The sequence below is a fragment of the Nanorana parkeri genome, unplaced genomic scaffold (genome assembly GCF_000935625.1).
Source record: "Nanorana parkeri isolate BGI_ZX_2015 unplaced genomic scaffold, ASM93562v1 scaffold608, whole genome shotgun sequence".
Classification (NCBI taxonomy): domain Eukaryota; kingdom Metazoa; phylum Chordata; class Amphibia; order Anura; family Dicroglossidae; genus Nanorana; species Nanorana parkeri.
Window position 1 is genome coordinate 68,278 of NW_017306876.1, and position 19,409 is coordinate 87,686.

At 40.7% G+C, this 19,409-nt stretch overlaps 1 protein-coding gene across 1 annotated transcript in view; it reads left to right on the forward strand.

The window, feature by feature from the left end:
- The window catches only part of MPZL3 (myelin protein zero like 3), a 17,402-nt gene extending 568 nt beyond the window's left edge, over nt 1–16,834 (forward strand). Inside the window, exons 2-6 of the mRNA XM_018562868.1 lie at nt 3,051–3,217; nt 12,640–12,850; nt 14,364–14,526; nt 15,467–15,566; nt 16,702–16,834. Of these exons, the coding sequence (XP_018418370.1) occupies nt 3,051–3,217; nt 12,640–12,850; nt 14,364–14,526; nt 15,467–15,566; nt 16,702–16,719 (659 nt within the window). The 3' untranslated portion in view covers nt 16,720–16,834. The remainder of the gene's footprint in view (nt 1–3,050; nt 3,218–12,639; nt 12,851–14,363; nt 14,527–15,466; nt 15,567–16,701) is intronic.
- Nucleotides 16,835–19,409: the final 2,575 nt, after the last annotated feature.

The following is a 19,409-nucleotide window of genomic DNA, read 5'->3' on the forward strand; positions in this document are numbered from 1 at the left end:
GTCCCTTGGTGACCTCATATACAGTGGAGGGCTAGTAACTCTGCATTGTATATGGGCGCTGAGTGTTTGACAGCTGCGTGAGGCGTACCATAGAGAGGAGAATTCATGGGAGTCTGCTGGAGTGAGGAGTAATGAAAGTATTACTTCTTAACCCTGAACCCAAACACTTAACAAGCAGTTTACCCTTGCAGTGTTTTTTCTGTTTTTGTTTTTTTGAGTTGGGCTTTAGAAGAACTCCAGGCATGTACAAAATGAGCCCTTGCAGTGGGGCTACCCCCTGGTTAAGTGCTCACTTTGGTCTAGGGTCTAAAATAAAAAAAGAATAGAGTCACCCGATCCTTCTTCATGCCTGGTTGGTAGACCGATCCCCACAGCCTCTTCTCCCCTGGGCTCAGGCGGTCTAAGTTCTGCTGACATCATCACATCTTATGCAGGTCCCTTGACCTGCATTGGATGTGAGGCTGCCCAGGGACATTCCACATTCAGAGTGGAGTGGGAGAGAGGTAAGTGCAGACTGCCACAGAACCGAGCATCAGGTGAGTAAAACTGCTTTATTGGTGTCCCCTAGACAAAACGAGCACTTAGGCCTGGTTCACACCTGTACGTTTTGTAGCACGTTCAACGCTCTACGAACGCTCTACAAAACGCTCAAACATGAAAATCCCATTGTTTTCTATCGGTATAGTTAACACCTTGCCGTACCGCAAATCGCGGCAGAAACGCGTGTCACGAAACGCGAGACAAACGCGCATATTCGGTACACCTAGGTGTGAACAGAGCCTTAGGCTACACCTAGGCGTATCGAATATGCGCGTTTGTCGCGCGTTTCCGAGGGCTACTTGGCTGTATCCCAATGGAAACGTGCGACAAAAGCGCCGCAAAGAAGCTCATGTACCTTTTCAGTCGTAGGCCGTTTTGTAGCGCGTTCAGACGGGCTGAAATACGGCAAGGTGTGAACCATACCCATAGAAAACAATGGGATTTTCATGTTTGAGCGTTTTGTAGAGCGTTCGTAGAGCGTTGAACGCGTTACAAAACGTACAGGTGTGAACCAGGCCTTAAACCTTGCAGTGCGGGGACTTTCCCACTGCAAGGGTAAATTTCTGATTTTTCTGGAGTTCTTCTTTAAATACCCAATCAAGTGCACATGCTTTTCACACAACTGGACAATTGAAGTGAGTTTTCACACAAATTTATCAGTGAAAATTGTAGTAAATCAGCCTGCCATGGTGTCCTCTAGTGGAAAGGAGTTAATTTGCAGATCTATCAGGAAACATTTATATGTGATGATAGAGATGTAAGGCGAGGTTCACACCTGGGGGATCCATGACCGTGCGGCAAAACCATGCGGATTGCCGGGTGGTCACGGAGTCGCCCACTACCGCCGATCACACTGGCGGTGCCATTATTTCCTAATGGAACCTGAGTCGCGCTGGGCGGCAGGCGATTCTGTCTGTGCAATTTAATACAATTGCAGCTAAAAAGGCCGCGCGTCGCGTCTGTCAAAAAAAGATACATGTACCTTTTTTCTGTGATTGCCGCGCGGATGTAACCCCATTGAAATCAATGGGGCCGTTCGGCCACCACTGTGTACACTAGCACACGATCGCGCGTCCCGGGTATTGCTCAGATCTGAGCCTAGCCTCAGGGCTAGTTCACACCAAGCGCGGAGCAGGTGCAGAGCAGATCAGTTGCAGACCTGATCAAAACTGCGTCCAATGTATTCCAATGGTATTTTTTGCTCCAGTTCACATCGCAGCGTGCAGGTCCAGAGCAGGTGAAAAAACTGCAGCAGGCCCTATTTTATCTGCTCTGGATCTGCAAGTGCATCAAAAAACGCATGCAAATGCCTGGAACGCACTGAAAGCCCATTTTAAACATAATTTGTAAAAAAAAATTAGTCAAAAGCGCGTCAAACGCGTCTAAAAGACTAGCGTGCGTGTGCAGAAACCTGACCGGATCTGCTCTGCATTTGGTGTGAACAAAGCCTAAACATGACTGTTATTTTATAAATGGAAAATGTTTTGCCTTTCTTAGGAGAAATAATGATCCTTCTAGAGTGACACAGAAAATGTTTGTCACAGTCCATGTAATCATCTAAATATTAGTTTTCCTGATGTGGTGGAGGTTTAATCTTTGAACTTCTTCAGATCTGTTAAATAAAAGCCAGACCCACACTTGTTTGTACCTTCTATATTACACTAGACAGCGCAGATATTGTTTACGGTTTTACTGTTGTAAAGATTCTAACGATCAGCTTAAAACTTCAGTTTGGACATTTTATACTGGTATGAAAAAGTCTGTATTTTAAATAACTAGCTTCCACCAGTTCCTAATGATGATGATGATATTCTACTGAATTTTACTATGTATGGGTTATCTTCAGAAATGCGCCCTGTGTTGATGTAGGAATGGGTCCTAATACTAACCCTTTATCATGTGAACTTAACCCCTTGTTTCCATACCACACAAAATAGATACATGCAGAGTGCTTAAAAACCTCTAATTCAAACCTCATCATTCTATAAGTAGCGTGAAACCCATCAGAGGTTTTTTGGATGTATCCAGTTGAAGTTAAAAAAATAATTTATATAATGAAGGCCGATTTCCATGTGGATTTTGTAGAGGACAAGCGCGGACCCGCCTGGAGTGGTGACCAGCTATTTTATATCCCTTATTTCTATACTTGCCTCTTCTTCCCTGTACAAAACAACATACCATCACAGAAGTCTCAGTGCCGGAACCTACTGATTTGTTTGTGGCAAAGAAGACAGATCTCCATGCAAATATTCCGGTCTATCTTTAGTCACTGTTTCCCTGAGATAGGGCCAGTGCCTGTAATTTGTGCTCAGTGTATAATCATGCCAAAAACAGATCATGCATGTTAATGGAAAGATCTTAGCAAAATCTGTCCTAGGTAAGCTATTCCCATGTCCATCTTATGCCTGAAGGTAGCCTCATACATTTTGGGACAAGTAGGAATGCTTTGCTATATTGATGATGTATGGTGGATATATATGCTTTATTGTATTATCCCTTTATCTTATCAGGTATCCCAGGGGTGCTGCTCATAGATATTCGCATGGACTCAGCAGTGTATGGCATTGTAGGAGAGTCAGTCAAGTTATGGTGTGGCTTCTACTCAACAGTTCCTGCCTCTAAATTTGTAGCTGTGGACTGGAGATACCGCCCAGCGGATGGAGGCCCTGCTGTTACAGTGAGTTATGTAATTAAAAAAACAGGAAATCTATATTTAGATATGTAAAGATGGCTATTAATAGAAGATGGTAGCTTAATCTTGTACATAGCATTACTTTGTAATTGTGGTACAGGCACTGCTGGGGCTCTTTATGTTTTTATTCATTTGCTTTAATTGGCAGTGTAAGTTAAAGAAATGTGTTTTATAGAAATGTGGGATCTTCATCTGCTCATTTGTTGTTTAAAATGTAAGGTTCTAGGACTCTCTTCCTGATCCTGACTTCACCCGTTGGCATATCACTGGCTTGGAACTATTATGCAGTAGGGATGGACCAATACTAGTATCCTCGTCACTTGTGACGGGAGAGCATGGAGCCGGCTTCCCAGCCAATCAGGAACCCGGGCAGCGTGTAATGACGCGCTGCCCGGCTTCCTGATTAGTCGGGAAGCTGGCCAATCAGAAAGCCGGACGCCATGTAATGACGCGGAGCCTGGCTTTCTGATTGGCCGGGAAGCCGGCTTCATGATCCCTCGTCACCTCATGACCACATAGTGACGAGAAGCATGAAGACGGCTTCTTTGCTGATCGGGAAGCCGGGTGGCAAATCTTTACATGCTTCCCGGCTAATCAGGAAGCCAGGTGGCGAGTCATTACACGCAGCTTTGCTTCCTGAATGGGACTTCCCGTACTCGGTATTCAGTATCGGCGAGTACCGGAAAAAAAAATATCGGTACCGAAATACCGGTATGGGTGCATCCCTAGTATGCAGGATGGGTGTTCAGACTTTTCCCACTTCACTGGCTGCTTGCTTGTTCCAGATCAGGAACTCATTAGATAATGAAGCCAGATTGGGGGGAGGCGGGGGCTAATGTATATTTGTGCTTGCAAGTCGATTTTAAGAGGAAGCTTGTACTGAGGGAGATACAATGCTAGTTGCTTGGCTTTCATGTGCTGATCAGCTGCCTTAAAATTTAATTAGTTCTAAGTAATTGCATCAAGTCAGTGACTCAAAAGGTGTGACAGGCACCTAGGTTACTACCATTTTCAAAAGAATGGGTCTGCAATTACAGACCACATATTTCTCTAGTACAGGTTTCCTGCTGTGCTCTGGAGGGTCATAATGTGGTAGAAATGAATGAACAGCATATTGGCACATTATGGCCGCCTCAACTTGCAGACTGCTCTCCCCTCCGGCGGTGCAATCTTCACCCATTCTTCTTCGGGGTTCAGTGTCTTCGGCTTCTTGATTGGCAAAAGGGATGTACACCGTGCCTTCTGCTATAAAAAAACAAAAACTGCCTGTCAGAAATCAGCATTTTTTTGTAAAGACACTATTTCCACTTTAATTACTTCTCAAGACTAACTAAATGTTGTTTCTCTCAAAATGCAAATGCATGGTAACATGCCAGGGCAACTTTTAGATCCAGTTAGATTTTCCTAGCACTGCTGAGCATATGTGCTTGTACTGTAGAGGAATGAGGGAGTTTTAATGATCTGGTTGTTTTTTGTACAGCCAGTCATAGAAAAATACTTGCCTCTCCTGCTGCCAGATCTGTCAGATATTGTTCTGCTACAGACAAATCACTGGCCTGAGTTTCTTCTAAAGCCATCTCTTCAAGGAGCTTGTGCACACTGGTTCCTCCTGCCAGCTCCCATGTCATTACAGCGATATTGAGATTGAGGTTGACACTAGTGAAAGTGTTCATTTTTGTGAAAGCTTCAGCCAGGGATTTCTCGTAAGAGGAGCACTGTTTGGCAGAAGATTCACCCCACTTTTACATGCTTTCCCCTATGTGTGAAGTGGTGGTGCAGCTCTTTGTAGCAGACTCAACACACGTAAGCTGGGTTCACGCTGTTGCGCTACATTTGCGCAAAAGTAGATAAGTGCGCGTTATGCCACGTGTTAACATGCGTTGTACTAAGCATCCAAACACACCGAAAAGATACATGCAATATTACCATCAGCGCATGTAACGCTATGCTGTAACTCAGGTGCATTGAAGTGCCATTAAGAATGAATAGGATAGCACCATATCACACCAACACATGTAATGGCGCATAATGATAAATATGAGGGCATGCTTTCTCCTGCCAGAAGCAGGCTGAAAGCCTCTTTCTACAGTACTATGTTCCCTTTGGGAAAACTGTCTAGGTATTCACTGGCTAGAGCTCAAAGACCACTTTTTTTAAAATAAAATATTAAAATGTATTTTTTTAAAGCAGATGTAAACCCCCACCTGAATGGCATGACATTGTTTGCTAAAGCACTGTGTATCATAAACGATTCCCATTTTTAATTACTTGTTTTTACAGGTTTTTTTTTTTAGCCTTTGTTGCACCTTTAGTGTTTCTGATCACCTGCAGCCCCTTTGCATCACTTCCCGTCTACATACATGCCCTCCAGAGATAGCTTCATGGCATTCCTCAGAGTGGGTTTCCTGCTGGTTACAACAAAGGGCCATGCCTGCGTATTGTTTGTTGAAACTGCCACTTGTAGTCTTCTTCACAAGCCTGTGTTGCAGAGTGACATTGAAGGTGTATAACTGGGAGACAGTGTCAGAGTGTTGTCCCCCAATAACCGGTTTTATTTTACTGAAAGCTGCAGATCTCATTTGTTTTCTTAAATTAGATGAATACTTTATATGAGATTCTCTGAGATATTAGTCACTGGGTTTACAGATTCATTGTGACATGGCAGGAACTTTTTCATAGAGACTTGTAAAGTAAATGAGAGGTCCACGGTAAATAGAATTCCAGCAAGTCAAACATTCAGTTAGCTACTAAGTGCACTCCAGTAAATGTTATGTCAGATATACAAAGAGTCCACTGTGACAGAAATTCTTCTGAAGTGTCATACAATACTTCCTACATTTCAGTGCACTGCATTCCTAACAATGACCATCTCAGTGGTGCTTCTAACGTTGCTACCTTTCCTGGGAAAAAATCCCAGCGTTCTGATTGCTTTCCTATTATTAATATTGGCAACAAGCCCTAGACCAGGTCAGTAAATTTCCAGCCTGACCCCAAGTGCTTCACTTGTTGGCACATTAAAATATAGAGTAATACTTCATAAATATATTATGTTGCTGTAAATATTCCTCTGCTGCAATCCTTAGAGTCAACGTTTCTGATTTACATTAAGCCTGTCAATTTTTCAAGCAGACCCGATTGGATGCCCAATGTAAGTCTATGGGCAGCCTCGTGTAAAAGGACGGGCGTCTGTTTACACCCATTTACCCCGCATCCGGCCAGGACCAAAGAAGCAAGCAGAACAGAGATTCGTTTCACCAACCTGATTGTGCCGGATTGAGGCACTGGGTAATCTGATGTAAATGGACACATGTCCGATATATCCGATTGCACATACGGTAGACTGACATGGGGTCTTTCTGTTGATGCAGGATAAAACTGTGTGCACATGGATGTCAAAGCGGTGACATCCGCTCCGTACTGCTCTCATCAGCAGAGGATCCATGCACTGATCCTCTCCATCAGCCTGTGTGAAAGGTGCCTAGTAATGAAAATGTCTCTAAACCACAATGCAAAAATAAAATAATATTCCGAACCTTAAATGTTATTTATCTTTGCCTCTTATAATGTCATCGTCAGACAGCACTTACTTAAAGATAGGTTTTCAATCTGCTGAGTTCCCTTATTGAAGGTGAATATGTTCACTTCACTGGGCCCCACTGTATGTGGTAAGTTAGCCACCTTCCTATGCTCACTCCTGATTACAGGATTATAGAAATATGTACTGATGCTTCCAGCTCCGGCACCTATTAACACAGACAAATGTCCATAGGTGTTTTCATGATCTTGATCATTCCCCCTTTACTATTTGTCAGTAATGATATCTGGCACAGTGATGCGTCAAAGGCGAAAGGGGATGAAGTAGGTGTCAACCACAAGAGCTTGTCAAAATGTGTATAATAGATTGCCCTTGGTTTGGGGGTTCCTGAAGGACTCTAGAAGAAAGATAAAATAAACTTGCAGGAGATGGGGGCTAGAAGTTTCTTTCCTAAAGCTTAAAGGTTTTCTTAAAGGAGAACTATGAGGTGAGTGATTTCCACTCATCCTCCTAGTTAGAGCCGACCTGTGCCAAAGAAGCTGCCACAGGTTGGCTCTATCGATCTGGAAGTGAACGAACACATACCGTCGCTCGCTCACTTTCCAATCATCTCCCTGCAGAGAGCGGTGACTGACAGTCACCGCTCCCCGCAGGTATTCCCTCCCCCCCCTCCGATCCTCCAGCGCTGACTGAAAGAATGGGCAGGGGAGGGGCAGGCACAGCTGGCTCTGCCTCTAGACACAGCTGAATGGATCTCAACAGCATTGTCAGGATCCGTCCCGGCTGCTGAGCTCTCAGTATATCGTGTGCAATAGCCCGCGATATACTGAGCTTTGGGTCATAGGAGGACGTTGGTATATGTCCTTCCGTCCTTCCGTGACCCTAAAGAGAACTATGGGGAAAAACATTTACCCCATAGTTCTATTTTAACTTCAGATTAATATATAATCAATCCCCTAATTTGACATTCATTGTATCAATACTAGAGCCAGCAACACTGGTTTAATTGTAGTCATTTATATTTGTTGCCCATGCCTATGAAGTGCATTCCATAGGGCTGTTTTAAAAGAACAGCTATTGCATTTGTTTTATTTCTTTTTGTCTCCTTGTTGAAGTGTTGACCTTAGCATGAGGAAAATGGCTTTCATAAAACTGTCCCTGTCCTTCTAGTTTGTACTTGTTTTATATATTTTTCTTTTGGACATCTAATGTACGTTTGTTCTCCATGGTCCCTGTGTGTGTTGCAAAGTAGACACCACTCCAAGCTCGGTCCTGTGATGGACTACAATCTCAATACAAATTGGTAAACTATATGTGAGATTTTAGTCCATCACAGGAGCAAGCATGGAACGGGGCTACTTTACAACACACCGGGACCATGGGGAACAAAAGTAGCCACCCTCCAGAAGGAAGGATAGTGTCGGCACCAATTCAGAGATGATTTGAGCATCTACAGCCGAGTGATACACAAATAAGATACATTTCTGTTAATAGAGTTTTTGAATGCATTTTAAAGATTGCAAAAATGCAGAGTTTAGTGTCACTTTAATGCCCAACTTCAACCAAAACTCTTTTTTTTTTTGTTTTGGATAGAGTATCAATAGTAGAGTTGGGAAAAAGTAATAATAACCTGAGTTCCCAACACTTATCCATTTGATTAAAAAAATAAAAAATAAAATAAAGTGCTTTGTTGTAGTCCCAACTGTAGAGATTTCTTATCCTGTCACATCCTGACAGAAAGTAGCGGTAAAGCTTCCCAATGGGGACACATACCACAATAACGACCTGACAGAGGTTTTATGCCTTCCATATTCTATCCAAAACGTTAAACAAATTGGGCTATTAAAAGGTTTTGCATTGAAGAAAAAAAGCTCTTCTAACTGTAAACCTTTACATGCCTGGGGAAACCAATCTTTCAGTTTGGTGGCCACCGCTGTTTCTAAAGTTTGGGGATTAACAGTCTGACATGAAACACTGATTGAAACAGATTATTGGCAGTTAGGATGTAAGGGGTGAAATAATTAAAGAGAGCAATAAGAATATCTAAAAAAAAAACTGGCCTTATGTGCCAAACTGAAAAACAGAATTTGCAAAATGGTTCAATCAAGTCCAAGTGTAATCATATATGTAGTTACTGTATTATTATGATTCAGGATTTATGTAGCACCAACAGTTTGTGCAGTGTTTTACAATATAAAGAGGACATTAGTTACAATAAAAATCAAGACAAGATGGTAAGGAGTGCCCTGCCCATGACTGGACAACTCTAGCATTGTAGGCTATTGTACATTAGTAGACTTCCCACGTTCTTTCAGAAGATCTCTGCTTAGTGAACGGAGTTCCTGGTGAGCCTTGGCAGGCAACACTGCTGTAGATTGACTCCAGAATTAGGGGGTTGGATTGGATTGCACAGGTCAAGGGGCATGTTGTTTGATGTGCTCTTGTCACATACACTTAGAGGTAAATGTAACAAGCACTTGGTTGGACCAGATAGTAAATTAGAGTCTGTTGTATTATCTGACACATTCTCAGGGAAGCACAATTCTTCCTCCGGGATATAATATACACTATATTGCCAAAAGTATTGGGGCACCTGCCTTTACACGCACATGAACTCTAATGGCATCCCAGTCTTAGTCCATAGGATTCAGTATTGAGTTGGCCCACCGTTTGCTGCAATAACAGCTTCAACTCTTCTGGGAAGGCTGTCCACAAGGTTTAGGAGTGTGTCTATGGGAATGTTTGACCATTCTTCCAGAAGCGGATTTGTGAGGTCCGGTACTAATGTTGGACGAGAAGGCCTGGCTCGCAGTCTCTGCTCTAATTAATTCATCCCAAACATGTTCTTTCGGGTTGAGGTCAGGACTCTGTGCAGGCCAGTCAAGTTCCTCCACACCAAACTTGCTCATCCATGTCTTTATGGACCTTGCTTTGTGCACTGGTGCACAGTCATGTTGGAACAGGAAGGGGCCACCCCCAAACTGTTCCCACACAGTTGGGAGCAGGAAATTGTCCAAAATGTTTTGGCATGCTGATGCCTTAAGAGTTCCCTTCAATGTAACTAAGGGGCCAAGCCCAACCCCTCCACCAAACTTTACACTTGGCACAATGCAGTCAGGCAAGCACCGTTCTCCTGGCAACCGCTAAACCCAGACACATCTATCAGATTGCCAGACAGAGAAGCATGACTCATCACTCCAGGGAACACGTCTGCACTTCTCTAGAGTCCAGTGGCGGCGTGCTTTACACCACTGCATTCAACGCTTTGCAGTGCACTTGGTGATGTAAGGCTTGGATGCAGCTGCTCGGCCATGGAAACCCATTCCATGAAGCTCTCTACACACTGTTGTTGTGCCAATCTGAAGGCCACACAAAGTTTTGAGGTCTGTAGCTATTGACTCTGCAGACAGTTGGCGACTTCTGGGCACTTCAGCATGAGCTGACCCCGCTCTGTCATTTTACGTGGCTTATCACTTTGGCTTAGTTGTTTTTGTTCCCAGTTGCTTCCAATTTATAATACCATTTAACAGTTGAACGTGGAATATTTAGTAGCAAGATAATTTCTCGGAACACCTGCATCCAATTATTTGGAGGGGTGTCCCAATACTTTTGGTAATATAGTGTATATGTAAACCCATAAGGAAAAACTTTTACAAGAGAGCATCCATTCCTCAGAATGGGAACAACATTATAAGTAAACAAATACAAAAACAAGCAGCTGCTTTACAACCATATTATTGTTCTTAATATTTATAACATTTTGCTACAAATAACTTCTATTAACTCAATTAACTTGTATAAATAAACATCACATTCCATGCCATAATATTTTAAAATATATATAAATAGTATATGTGTACACAAGTAAAATAAATGCAATACAATTGTGCTAGAAATCAATTTGCATACACTGCTATTTACAGTGCTATCTCTTCTACAATCATTCTAATTATTTGTACAGCAAAGCACTTTATTGCCACAAAATGTATCAGGGTCTCCTATAAAGGATAGATAAGATCGCTCACACCATCTAGTGATTGAATAAAAGACTGCAGCGCCACATTAATAGAAGTTTGTATCATTTCACTTAGTCCTAAATCTGCAGATACATAGGGTCCTTAGACTACAAAGCCTTATAAACATCTACTAATTGTTTTGAGGGAGGAACCAGTTGGATGGGCGTTTTGAGGCTAGATGAATCTGTTATAATGTTATATAGTGCTATAGCTTTCCCTAGGGGCATAACTATGAATCTATTTTTGATGGGAGCCCCCGGCTAACTTTTGCTGTAGCAGCTGGCAGTGTCAACAATAATGTCACTGATCTTAGTATAATGTATACCTGAGTCAAGAACAGGCAGCAGGAGAGCTGTCGGCATAGTCAGTAAACTAATAGGGAGCAGTGCTTTGGATAAAAGTTATAGCTGTAGCAGCAGAAATAATAACAATAAAGATATTTTATATTATGACAAATGTATTATGTTCTTGCACATAATTTACTCTATAACCCTAATACAAACTTCTTTAAAATCTAACTTTTTGACAGTCACAGTGTTGGGGGTGCGCATATGTGTGGCAACACTGCATAAGGCTGAACTCTCTGCTGCCACATACAGACAGAAAAAAACGAGTTGAATACACATTGTGCTGCTACAGAGCTGTGTTTTTGAGCAAAATGATTTTCAGTCATATTTATCTCTGAAATAAGCAACACTGGGTAATGAATACTTGTGTTTATAACTTAGTTTTGAAAATGGAAGGTATGTGTGATGGTGGGGCTTTAAAGAGGCCCTGTTACTTTGTCCTGAATGTGTTATTGTCTCTGCATTGTTTCAGATTAACTGATCTAAGAGTATAATTTTAGGGCTTGTTCACAGCAATTGCGGTGCGTTCCAGAGTGGTAGCTGCTGGAACGCACTGCAATTGCTCACAAATTTCCCCCCTGCAATCTGGGGCGGGAGGGGGAGTGGCGGTGCATTGAAGTCAATGGCACCGCTTCCACGCCCAACCCCCCCCAAAACTAAAAAAATAGAGCAACAGCATTTTTTGCAGTGGAACAGGCATTGCTTTGCCACACATCCGATCGCACTGCAGGCAGGGGGTGGGGGGGCGGGTGGTGTGTAAGCGTGGCCACTGACTTCAATGAACCGCCACGCCCCCTCCCGCCCCATAACGCAGGGGGAAGTTTTGTGAGCGATTGCGGTGCGTTCCAGCAGCTACCGCTCTGGATTACACCTCAATTGGTGTGAACAAGCCCTTAGGCTGGAGGGGCTTATCTAAAATGTACATTTTGTTGTACCTGTAGTACCATTAAGCCAGTCAGTTTGAAGGCAGGTAACTTCCCCTTTTACTACAATAATGTCTGCCTGTTAAGTCCTAACCATTTCTATACGGAAGGGAGTCTGCACCTCCTCATTAATATTAGGGGTTGTAACAATTACAAAAATAATTATTAAGCAGTCTGTGCAACCATATGTAATCATACCCTTGGTGCTTCAGCAGCATCACAGTCTGATGCAAAATCATTGTCGCACTTGTTTTCGGATCATTTCTATAATAGGAACACACTTTGCCACCTTTTTTCTATTTACTCTGTCTCTTCAAAAGCCTAGCTGTAGACATTAACAAATGCAATAAGAATCAAGCCATGTTTCTGTAATACCAATGAAATCATATTGCTCCTCAAGCACGAAAGCCTAAGACTTTCCCCACATTGCAGCTCAGGTTTGTGATATGTTTGAACATACCAGTAGCACTGAATTTTACAAAATGGTTTATGGTATACTTTTTGTGGAACTGTATTGTTCTTTATAAATTAATACATGTTTTAGATTCCACTGACAAGCTCTTGCATACTATATTATCATTTGTAGATTATGCATTATCAGTCAAAGGCATACCCAATTTTGGATGGACCCTTCAAGGATCGTATAACTTGGGAGGGAGATGTTGGAGGAGGAGATGTCTCCATTCGGCTGGATGACCTGAGGCTTACAGATAACGGCACGCTGTCTTGTGTGGTGAGAAACCCTCCTGATGTCCACGGGAAAGTGCCTGAGATGAAGCTTACAGTCACTCTACAAAGTAAGTTTAAAATCCTAAAGGAAAATGTAAATAATGTTAAACATTTTATGTTCTCTTTTAAGTAATTTGCAAATAAGGAAATGCATGTTTTATGGACCGTGGATGGCTGTCGAGTTCTTAAAAAATTCCCTTTTACATTGCTTTGATTTTGCTAATGAGTCTGTGATTTATAGCTGCGCATAGATATTAGATGACAGTTGTCCTATCCAGTTGTTTTTTGGTTGGTTGGGCAGCAATCTCACATATTTTGAATTGTGCATATGCTCTATCGGCTCGGTTGTGTTTGAGAGGCCAGAAGGTAAAGCCTGCCTCACTTCATCAGTAAAAACTACTGTATCTTAGAATCGGCTACACCTTTTAAATCTGGATTACCTCCAAGTCCAAAAGGAAAAGAGTTCTGTTTTGGCCAGACCTGAATGTGACAGATCAGAGGTAACTGGATGTAAATGGACAACTGTCCGCTTACATGCAATTGCCCATGGACCTACATGGGTCTGTTTAGTTTTCCATCCCCATGTTGACATCTGTTCCATATTGCTCTGATCAGCAGGGGGTATGTGAACAGATCTGTTTGTTTGTTGCAATTGTCCTGTTGCCTCCCCAGACAAAATGATACTGCGGGCAATAAACGGCCTGCGGGCTGGACGTTCCCCACCCCTGCTTTAGGGAAAGGGGAAGCAGCTTCAGTGAGGGACTGTACTGATTGTCATGGAGAATGTGACCTAAATGAAACGTTTTCTACACTTACCCTACCCATTTCTTGGGTAATACTACTTGTGGACAGGGCTTGTTCAATATATAGATATATACTGTATAGGTGGAATGTTACTCTTTTGAGAATATATCTGGATTTCTCTCTTTTGGAGTGACTTTGAACTCCCTAGTGTTACATCAACGGCACAGCTATCATAACATTTAATAATAATAATAAAAAATTAATATCTAGTTCATCTATTGGCTTAATATGCCCTCCTTACCATCTTGTCTGTAATTGTAATGTCTTATATTGTAAAGCGCTGCGCAAACTGTTGGCGCTATATAAATCCTGTATAATAATAATAATAATAATAATATAGGTAGAACTCTTTGTGTCTCTGGCCTTGCTGTGACAGACCATACATTGTTTGCTCCACAGAATATTAATTATAATTTTGGGAAATGTTTTGACTATATGGATATAATCTATATTAACACAAGTGCATGGGTACCCTGGTTAGTAGTGTAAGATTTACTGCAGATTTGTGAATAATAAAGATTGCATTTTGAAGCTAAAATACAATCTTTCCTCTTTGTATTAGTTAAAAAAAAATATTTATGGTGCCGTTATAGTCAGGGAAGGAGGTTTGGGCTTTTTAATGCATTACGATATTTACTGCATGACTCCGGAACCAATATTGAGTGTTGTAGTCTTTGTTGCTGTTTTTAAAGGTAAATGTAATGTTCTAGCTTGGTAATTTATTTACACATGCTGCTTAATATAAATTTTAATTGCATATTACTTTATTTTCTTCAGGTATTTCCTTTAAATTTAATACAGTCCTCTTGCTGTCTGCATTGGTGTTGATACCCTCAGCTTTGGTATCCATAATATTATTGGTAAGGATGAAAAGGGCAATCAAGAGTCAAAGATTCAAGAGCAAAATGTTGAAAAAGTCTCCTATTGAGGCATCGCAAGAGTAAGTGTCACCACAAGGAACAATTTTAAAATTTTACATTCACCATCCTTTCTCTGCAGATACTTGGTAGCCTTGTATATGACCTTTGCATGGGCTATTTATCTTTAGGTCTAAAAGGACTTCAATCCAAACCCCAGAATCAAGCACCCTCCACCTGGAGTCCCGCTGACAGTTTGTTCTGCTTTTTTAATGTTTTTACTTAATTTTTTCTGGGGGGGAAAGGGGGGGGGGTGTCTTCAGGCAGGTCACGTGACGTGCTGGATCCTCAAAGTGTGAGCATTGTTGTTTGGAGTACTGTGCATGGGGCATATCAGTCTGCTGGTGATCAGGACTGTTAAACGTTGCGCGAGAGCAGCAGTCTGGATCTCCAGGTTGTTGCCAGCACAGGGTAGTTGAATATAGGTCTACAACTACTACAAAATATTAAATAAAATGGCAGTTTATTCACTTTATGGGAAAAAATGTTCAGCTTGCATCACAGAAACTTTCATTTTACCTTAATTATAAAAATTTTGACTGATGAGGACCAAGAGCACTTGTATTTTATCCTCCAAACCCTGGTGCTTAACCTGCGCCCGAAGGTCACATGCTGCCCTTTGGTATTTTATAGTTTGGTCCTTGGACCCTAGCAGTCAATATTAGGAGCTTTGATTCATAAAAGAGATGTTATAGCAGTGATCTCTAAACTGAATTATGTAACATTTCCCCGGTCTACAACTGTCTTCTACAACATGACTCCAGTCTCTAACCTCTCCTCTATTACAATCTCTGTCTATTTAATAAGTGTAAAGTCTAAGACAGTCTTCCGTAGCATTTTTTATTTTGAATATCATTGATGTTGTCAAAGGCTTGACCTGTACATCTAGTAAGTTGACAACCACTGCTCTAAAATATATCATTTATTTTTGTAAATTTGAAAATGTTGTTTTTCTTTCTACAGCTGTGTCTATGATGATGGTGTAACTGTTCCCCTTCACCATACTTCTACATCGGGTAAACCACCTGGCTGTCTAATGCGGCTTTGCATGCGATGTGCAGATGTAAGTTTAACCCCTTTGTGAATGGGCCTATCTCATATCTTTGTGACCAGAGTTCATTTTACCATGTTGCAGTGTATAGATTCAACTGGTAATAACCTTTTAACTGCTTTGCGTATTAACACAAATATTACACTGTTATCTGGGAACAGTTTTATCTTGTTTGTTTGCATTAAAAAAGTATATTTTTATTTATTACTTAGGGGTAATACACATAAACATACAAGGATAAATGTAAGATGAACCAATTTAGTTCAATCTCTCCTACAAAAATGAAGTCATTTTGCTGGCCAGATACAGCTCTAAACATATTCTCCTGTTTCAGGGATAGCCTAACATGTACTGCTGTACTGGTCAGTTTGCAACAATCTGACACCATTTGTGCATAAGATCTTGCATGCAAATGAATTTTCTTAGAAGAAAGTGTGTTTTGATTCATCAAATTTCCCATATCTTGAGAAGAGGATATGTGAGAAGAGAATATGTGCAGAAGACTGCAAAGGTTATTTGAATGGTGCCCTTAGCATTATTAAAAGCACAGCTCCCCGCCAAATGAAATTGTTTAATATTTGTTAATACTTTTATGCATTCGTACATGTCCCCCCTGGTAAAACCCAGTTCCCCACGCCCTATGGTTGACAATCCCCTGCCTCTTTTTCTTGAAAATGGCCACAGTTGATTTTAAAGATTTGGCTCTCATTGACTCATTGAATAATTCATAATTTAAGAACCTCCCTTGAACTATGCCTAGTCTCTGATCACTGCCAGCTCATCATATTTCCTATGGTAAATCCATCTCAAATGGCTCCTTTTTTCTGATCTATCTCATAAACCTTGAGAGGTAATAGAAGCCAGAGGGTGGTTTACCAGTGAAAGTCTCTGCTGTAATTTTAGTTATTTGCCTTTTAATACAACATACAAATATGTTAATATAGTGTACAGGTGGTAGAGTCCTCCGATTGATGTGATAAATCCTTTGGTTGGTTAATTGAAAAACATATTTAAAAAACTACAAATAATGCATTGGATTGTAAATGCCACATGTTATTCTTTATAAAATGAAAGTTTACATTTGCCCCGCCTTATGTTTTGTATTCAGGTTTATTCCTTACGTTAAAATATTTCTTCTTTCTTTAAGGAGTCAGATGACTACTGAGATACTGAGGATCTCTATGTGACTGGAAATATAAGGACTATGAAGGTGTTGTACAAAATGGTGCAGAGAAATACTTGAACTTGGATTTACTCGGACTGATCTGATCAATAGTTTTTTTTTTCCTACAACTATTGATCTCAAATATTACAGAGTGAAACTGAACTTTAGTTTTGGACTTAAAATACAGAAGAACATGAAGTAAAGGAAAGCATGTATTTTTTTTACATTTGATAAAATATTAAATATTTAGGTCATTTTTTGTCTCTTGTACAGCTCTGAACAATAATTGATGTACACCAGCTGCACCTATTATGCTTTGTTCTTACTGCTGTGGTAGAAAAGCACCTGGAATAATCTTGCGTCTAAAAAAAGTCTATATTTTTGTAGATTAATTTTGTATGCTGAATTGAAAAGAAGACCACAACAACTAATCAAAGTCTAAAGGATAACCAAACCTAAGAACAGAAATGTGATACATTGCAGCTTTCCAGTGCTTACATGTGGTGACTGCATTAGTTCATTTTTTTTCAGGCTACAAACATTTGTAGCAAGCACAATAAATACCTGTTGATCTTGCCAGAAATGCAACATCCTTGTCACTTGCTGACCTGAGCTGAAAAGGAAGCAAAAAGGTATTTACCTTTTTGTTCTGTAAATTAATACTCCTCAACCCCATGTAATGGAGATGAACAAAGGCAGACATGTTTGAAGTCCCGTCTGGGTGATAACCATGGCTGCCTCCAAAGATAAAGTGGAGGAGTGAACCTAGCCAAACAGAGACAGGAAGTGTGTTATATGCAGGATTACTAGGTAATAATAATGAGAAAGACGGCTAAAAAAAAACAAAACTAATGCATACGCTTCATCCAAGGACTGGTAAGTTGCAATATATTACATTTATGTAAGCCCATATGTAAGCTTTTATACTTCACACTGTGAGATTCTCTTATGCACCAAACACTTTTACAGAGTATATTTTGTATCTTTAGAAAAAATAACAAGTGTTGCGCTTATAACAAAAAATATAAAAACAAAAATCCAATAAAGACAAACAAATTACTATTGTGACAGTAAAATATTCTTACAATGTATATCCTCAAACAATCAGTGTCCAAACAAGTGACATATACACTTCAGTGTCCACAATCCGAACAATATAAACAATGTACCACTGTGTAAAAAATGTCAAGGAACTCCAAACATATGTTCTTATTTAATTGTCTTCCCCCAGTGGATATGGGGTTAATCCCCACACGCATAGCCTTTCACCTTGCAGTCAGAACTGTTCTTAGGTCTTTAAGAATGCTTCTCTTTTTACATTGGATGGGATACCTACACCGCCAAAAAAACTGTAGATGATCTCCCTTCTTCTCCCTGCAATCCTCCACTGCCAATCAGCTCGTATTTCCTTGGTCTTTTATTGGATTTTTGTGTTTCCATTTTTTGTTACAAGTGCAACACTTGTTGTTATTTTATCTCTTGTTTAGAAGGGATATTTTGATCCACTTGTAGTGTTGCAGCTAGTCACATATTGGTGCGGGATTCCTTATTTATATTCTGTACCTTTTTGCTGTTGGGCCCCTTTCAGACGGCCACCTAAAACACTGACTGGCAGTCCTGATCGGATTGGTCAGTGCAAGTCTATGGGCAGCCTTGTGTAAACACACGAGCGTCCGTTTACACCCGCTTACCCCCCTGCTCCAGCTAGGTAAAAAAAAACTGACTTAACAGTGTTCCGTTTCGATGAACCGCATCAGGGGTAATCTGATGTAAACTGACACATGTTTGTTTACATCAGATTCCCCATAGACACACAAGGGATCTGGCAGTTTCAATTTTTTTCTTTATCGCAAGATGGAGAAAAAAATATTGTACGGACACGGATGTCACAGCAGTGACATCTGATCCGTGCCGCTCTGATCAGGAGAAGATCTGTGCACGGATCCTCTCCTGTCAGCCCATGTGAAAGGGGCCTTACTGTCACAGAGCAATATACAGTATTGTAACATTAGATGTATGTGGTAGATGTAATGAATGCATGTGGATAGCTGTTTGGGAGAAAAGGTGTTTATTCCGAAAACCTTTATATGCGAAATGCTATACTATAGCCTCTGCATCACTCTGACAGATCTACAGTGTCTAATGCTAAATTTTAATCTGCCTCCAAAAAGACAATTATCTCCAAAATCATTTTAGGATGTTTATTTTTTTTTTGTGTCAAATGATCAATTTCTTCATGGATTATTCAATTCAGCTGTGTATGGAAATTATTACATACACAGTTACTGATGTTTTTCCGTTAGATCATCTGCGCTCACTAGTACTACTGGTACTCCAAGCACCCCCACTTCAGGATATAGTTTAACCAGTTAAGCTCCAGAGCGATGTTCCCTTTTCAGCTATGAGTCTACTAATTCAGAAATAACCATATTACCTATGATGCTGACATGACCCTTTTCTTTGGCAGTATTGTCTTCCATAAAGTTATTTATTTTGTTTTATATTTTGAAAGCAGAAAAAAGTGTGTTTCCATTATGAAGGCACAAAGTTATTTACAAATCTAGTTTAATTTGCTTTAATAGGCTTTCTTAAATGATGCATATTTTTTTAATGCTTGGGGCCCATTTACACTATGTTGCATTCACACATTTATAATAGTTCCGCTGGGTGGATGCACAGCACTCGGCCAT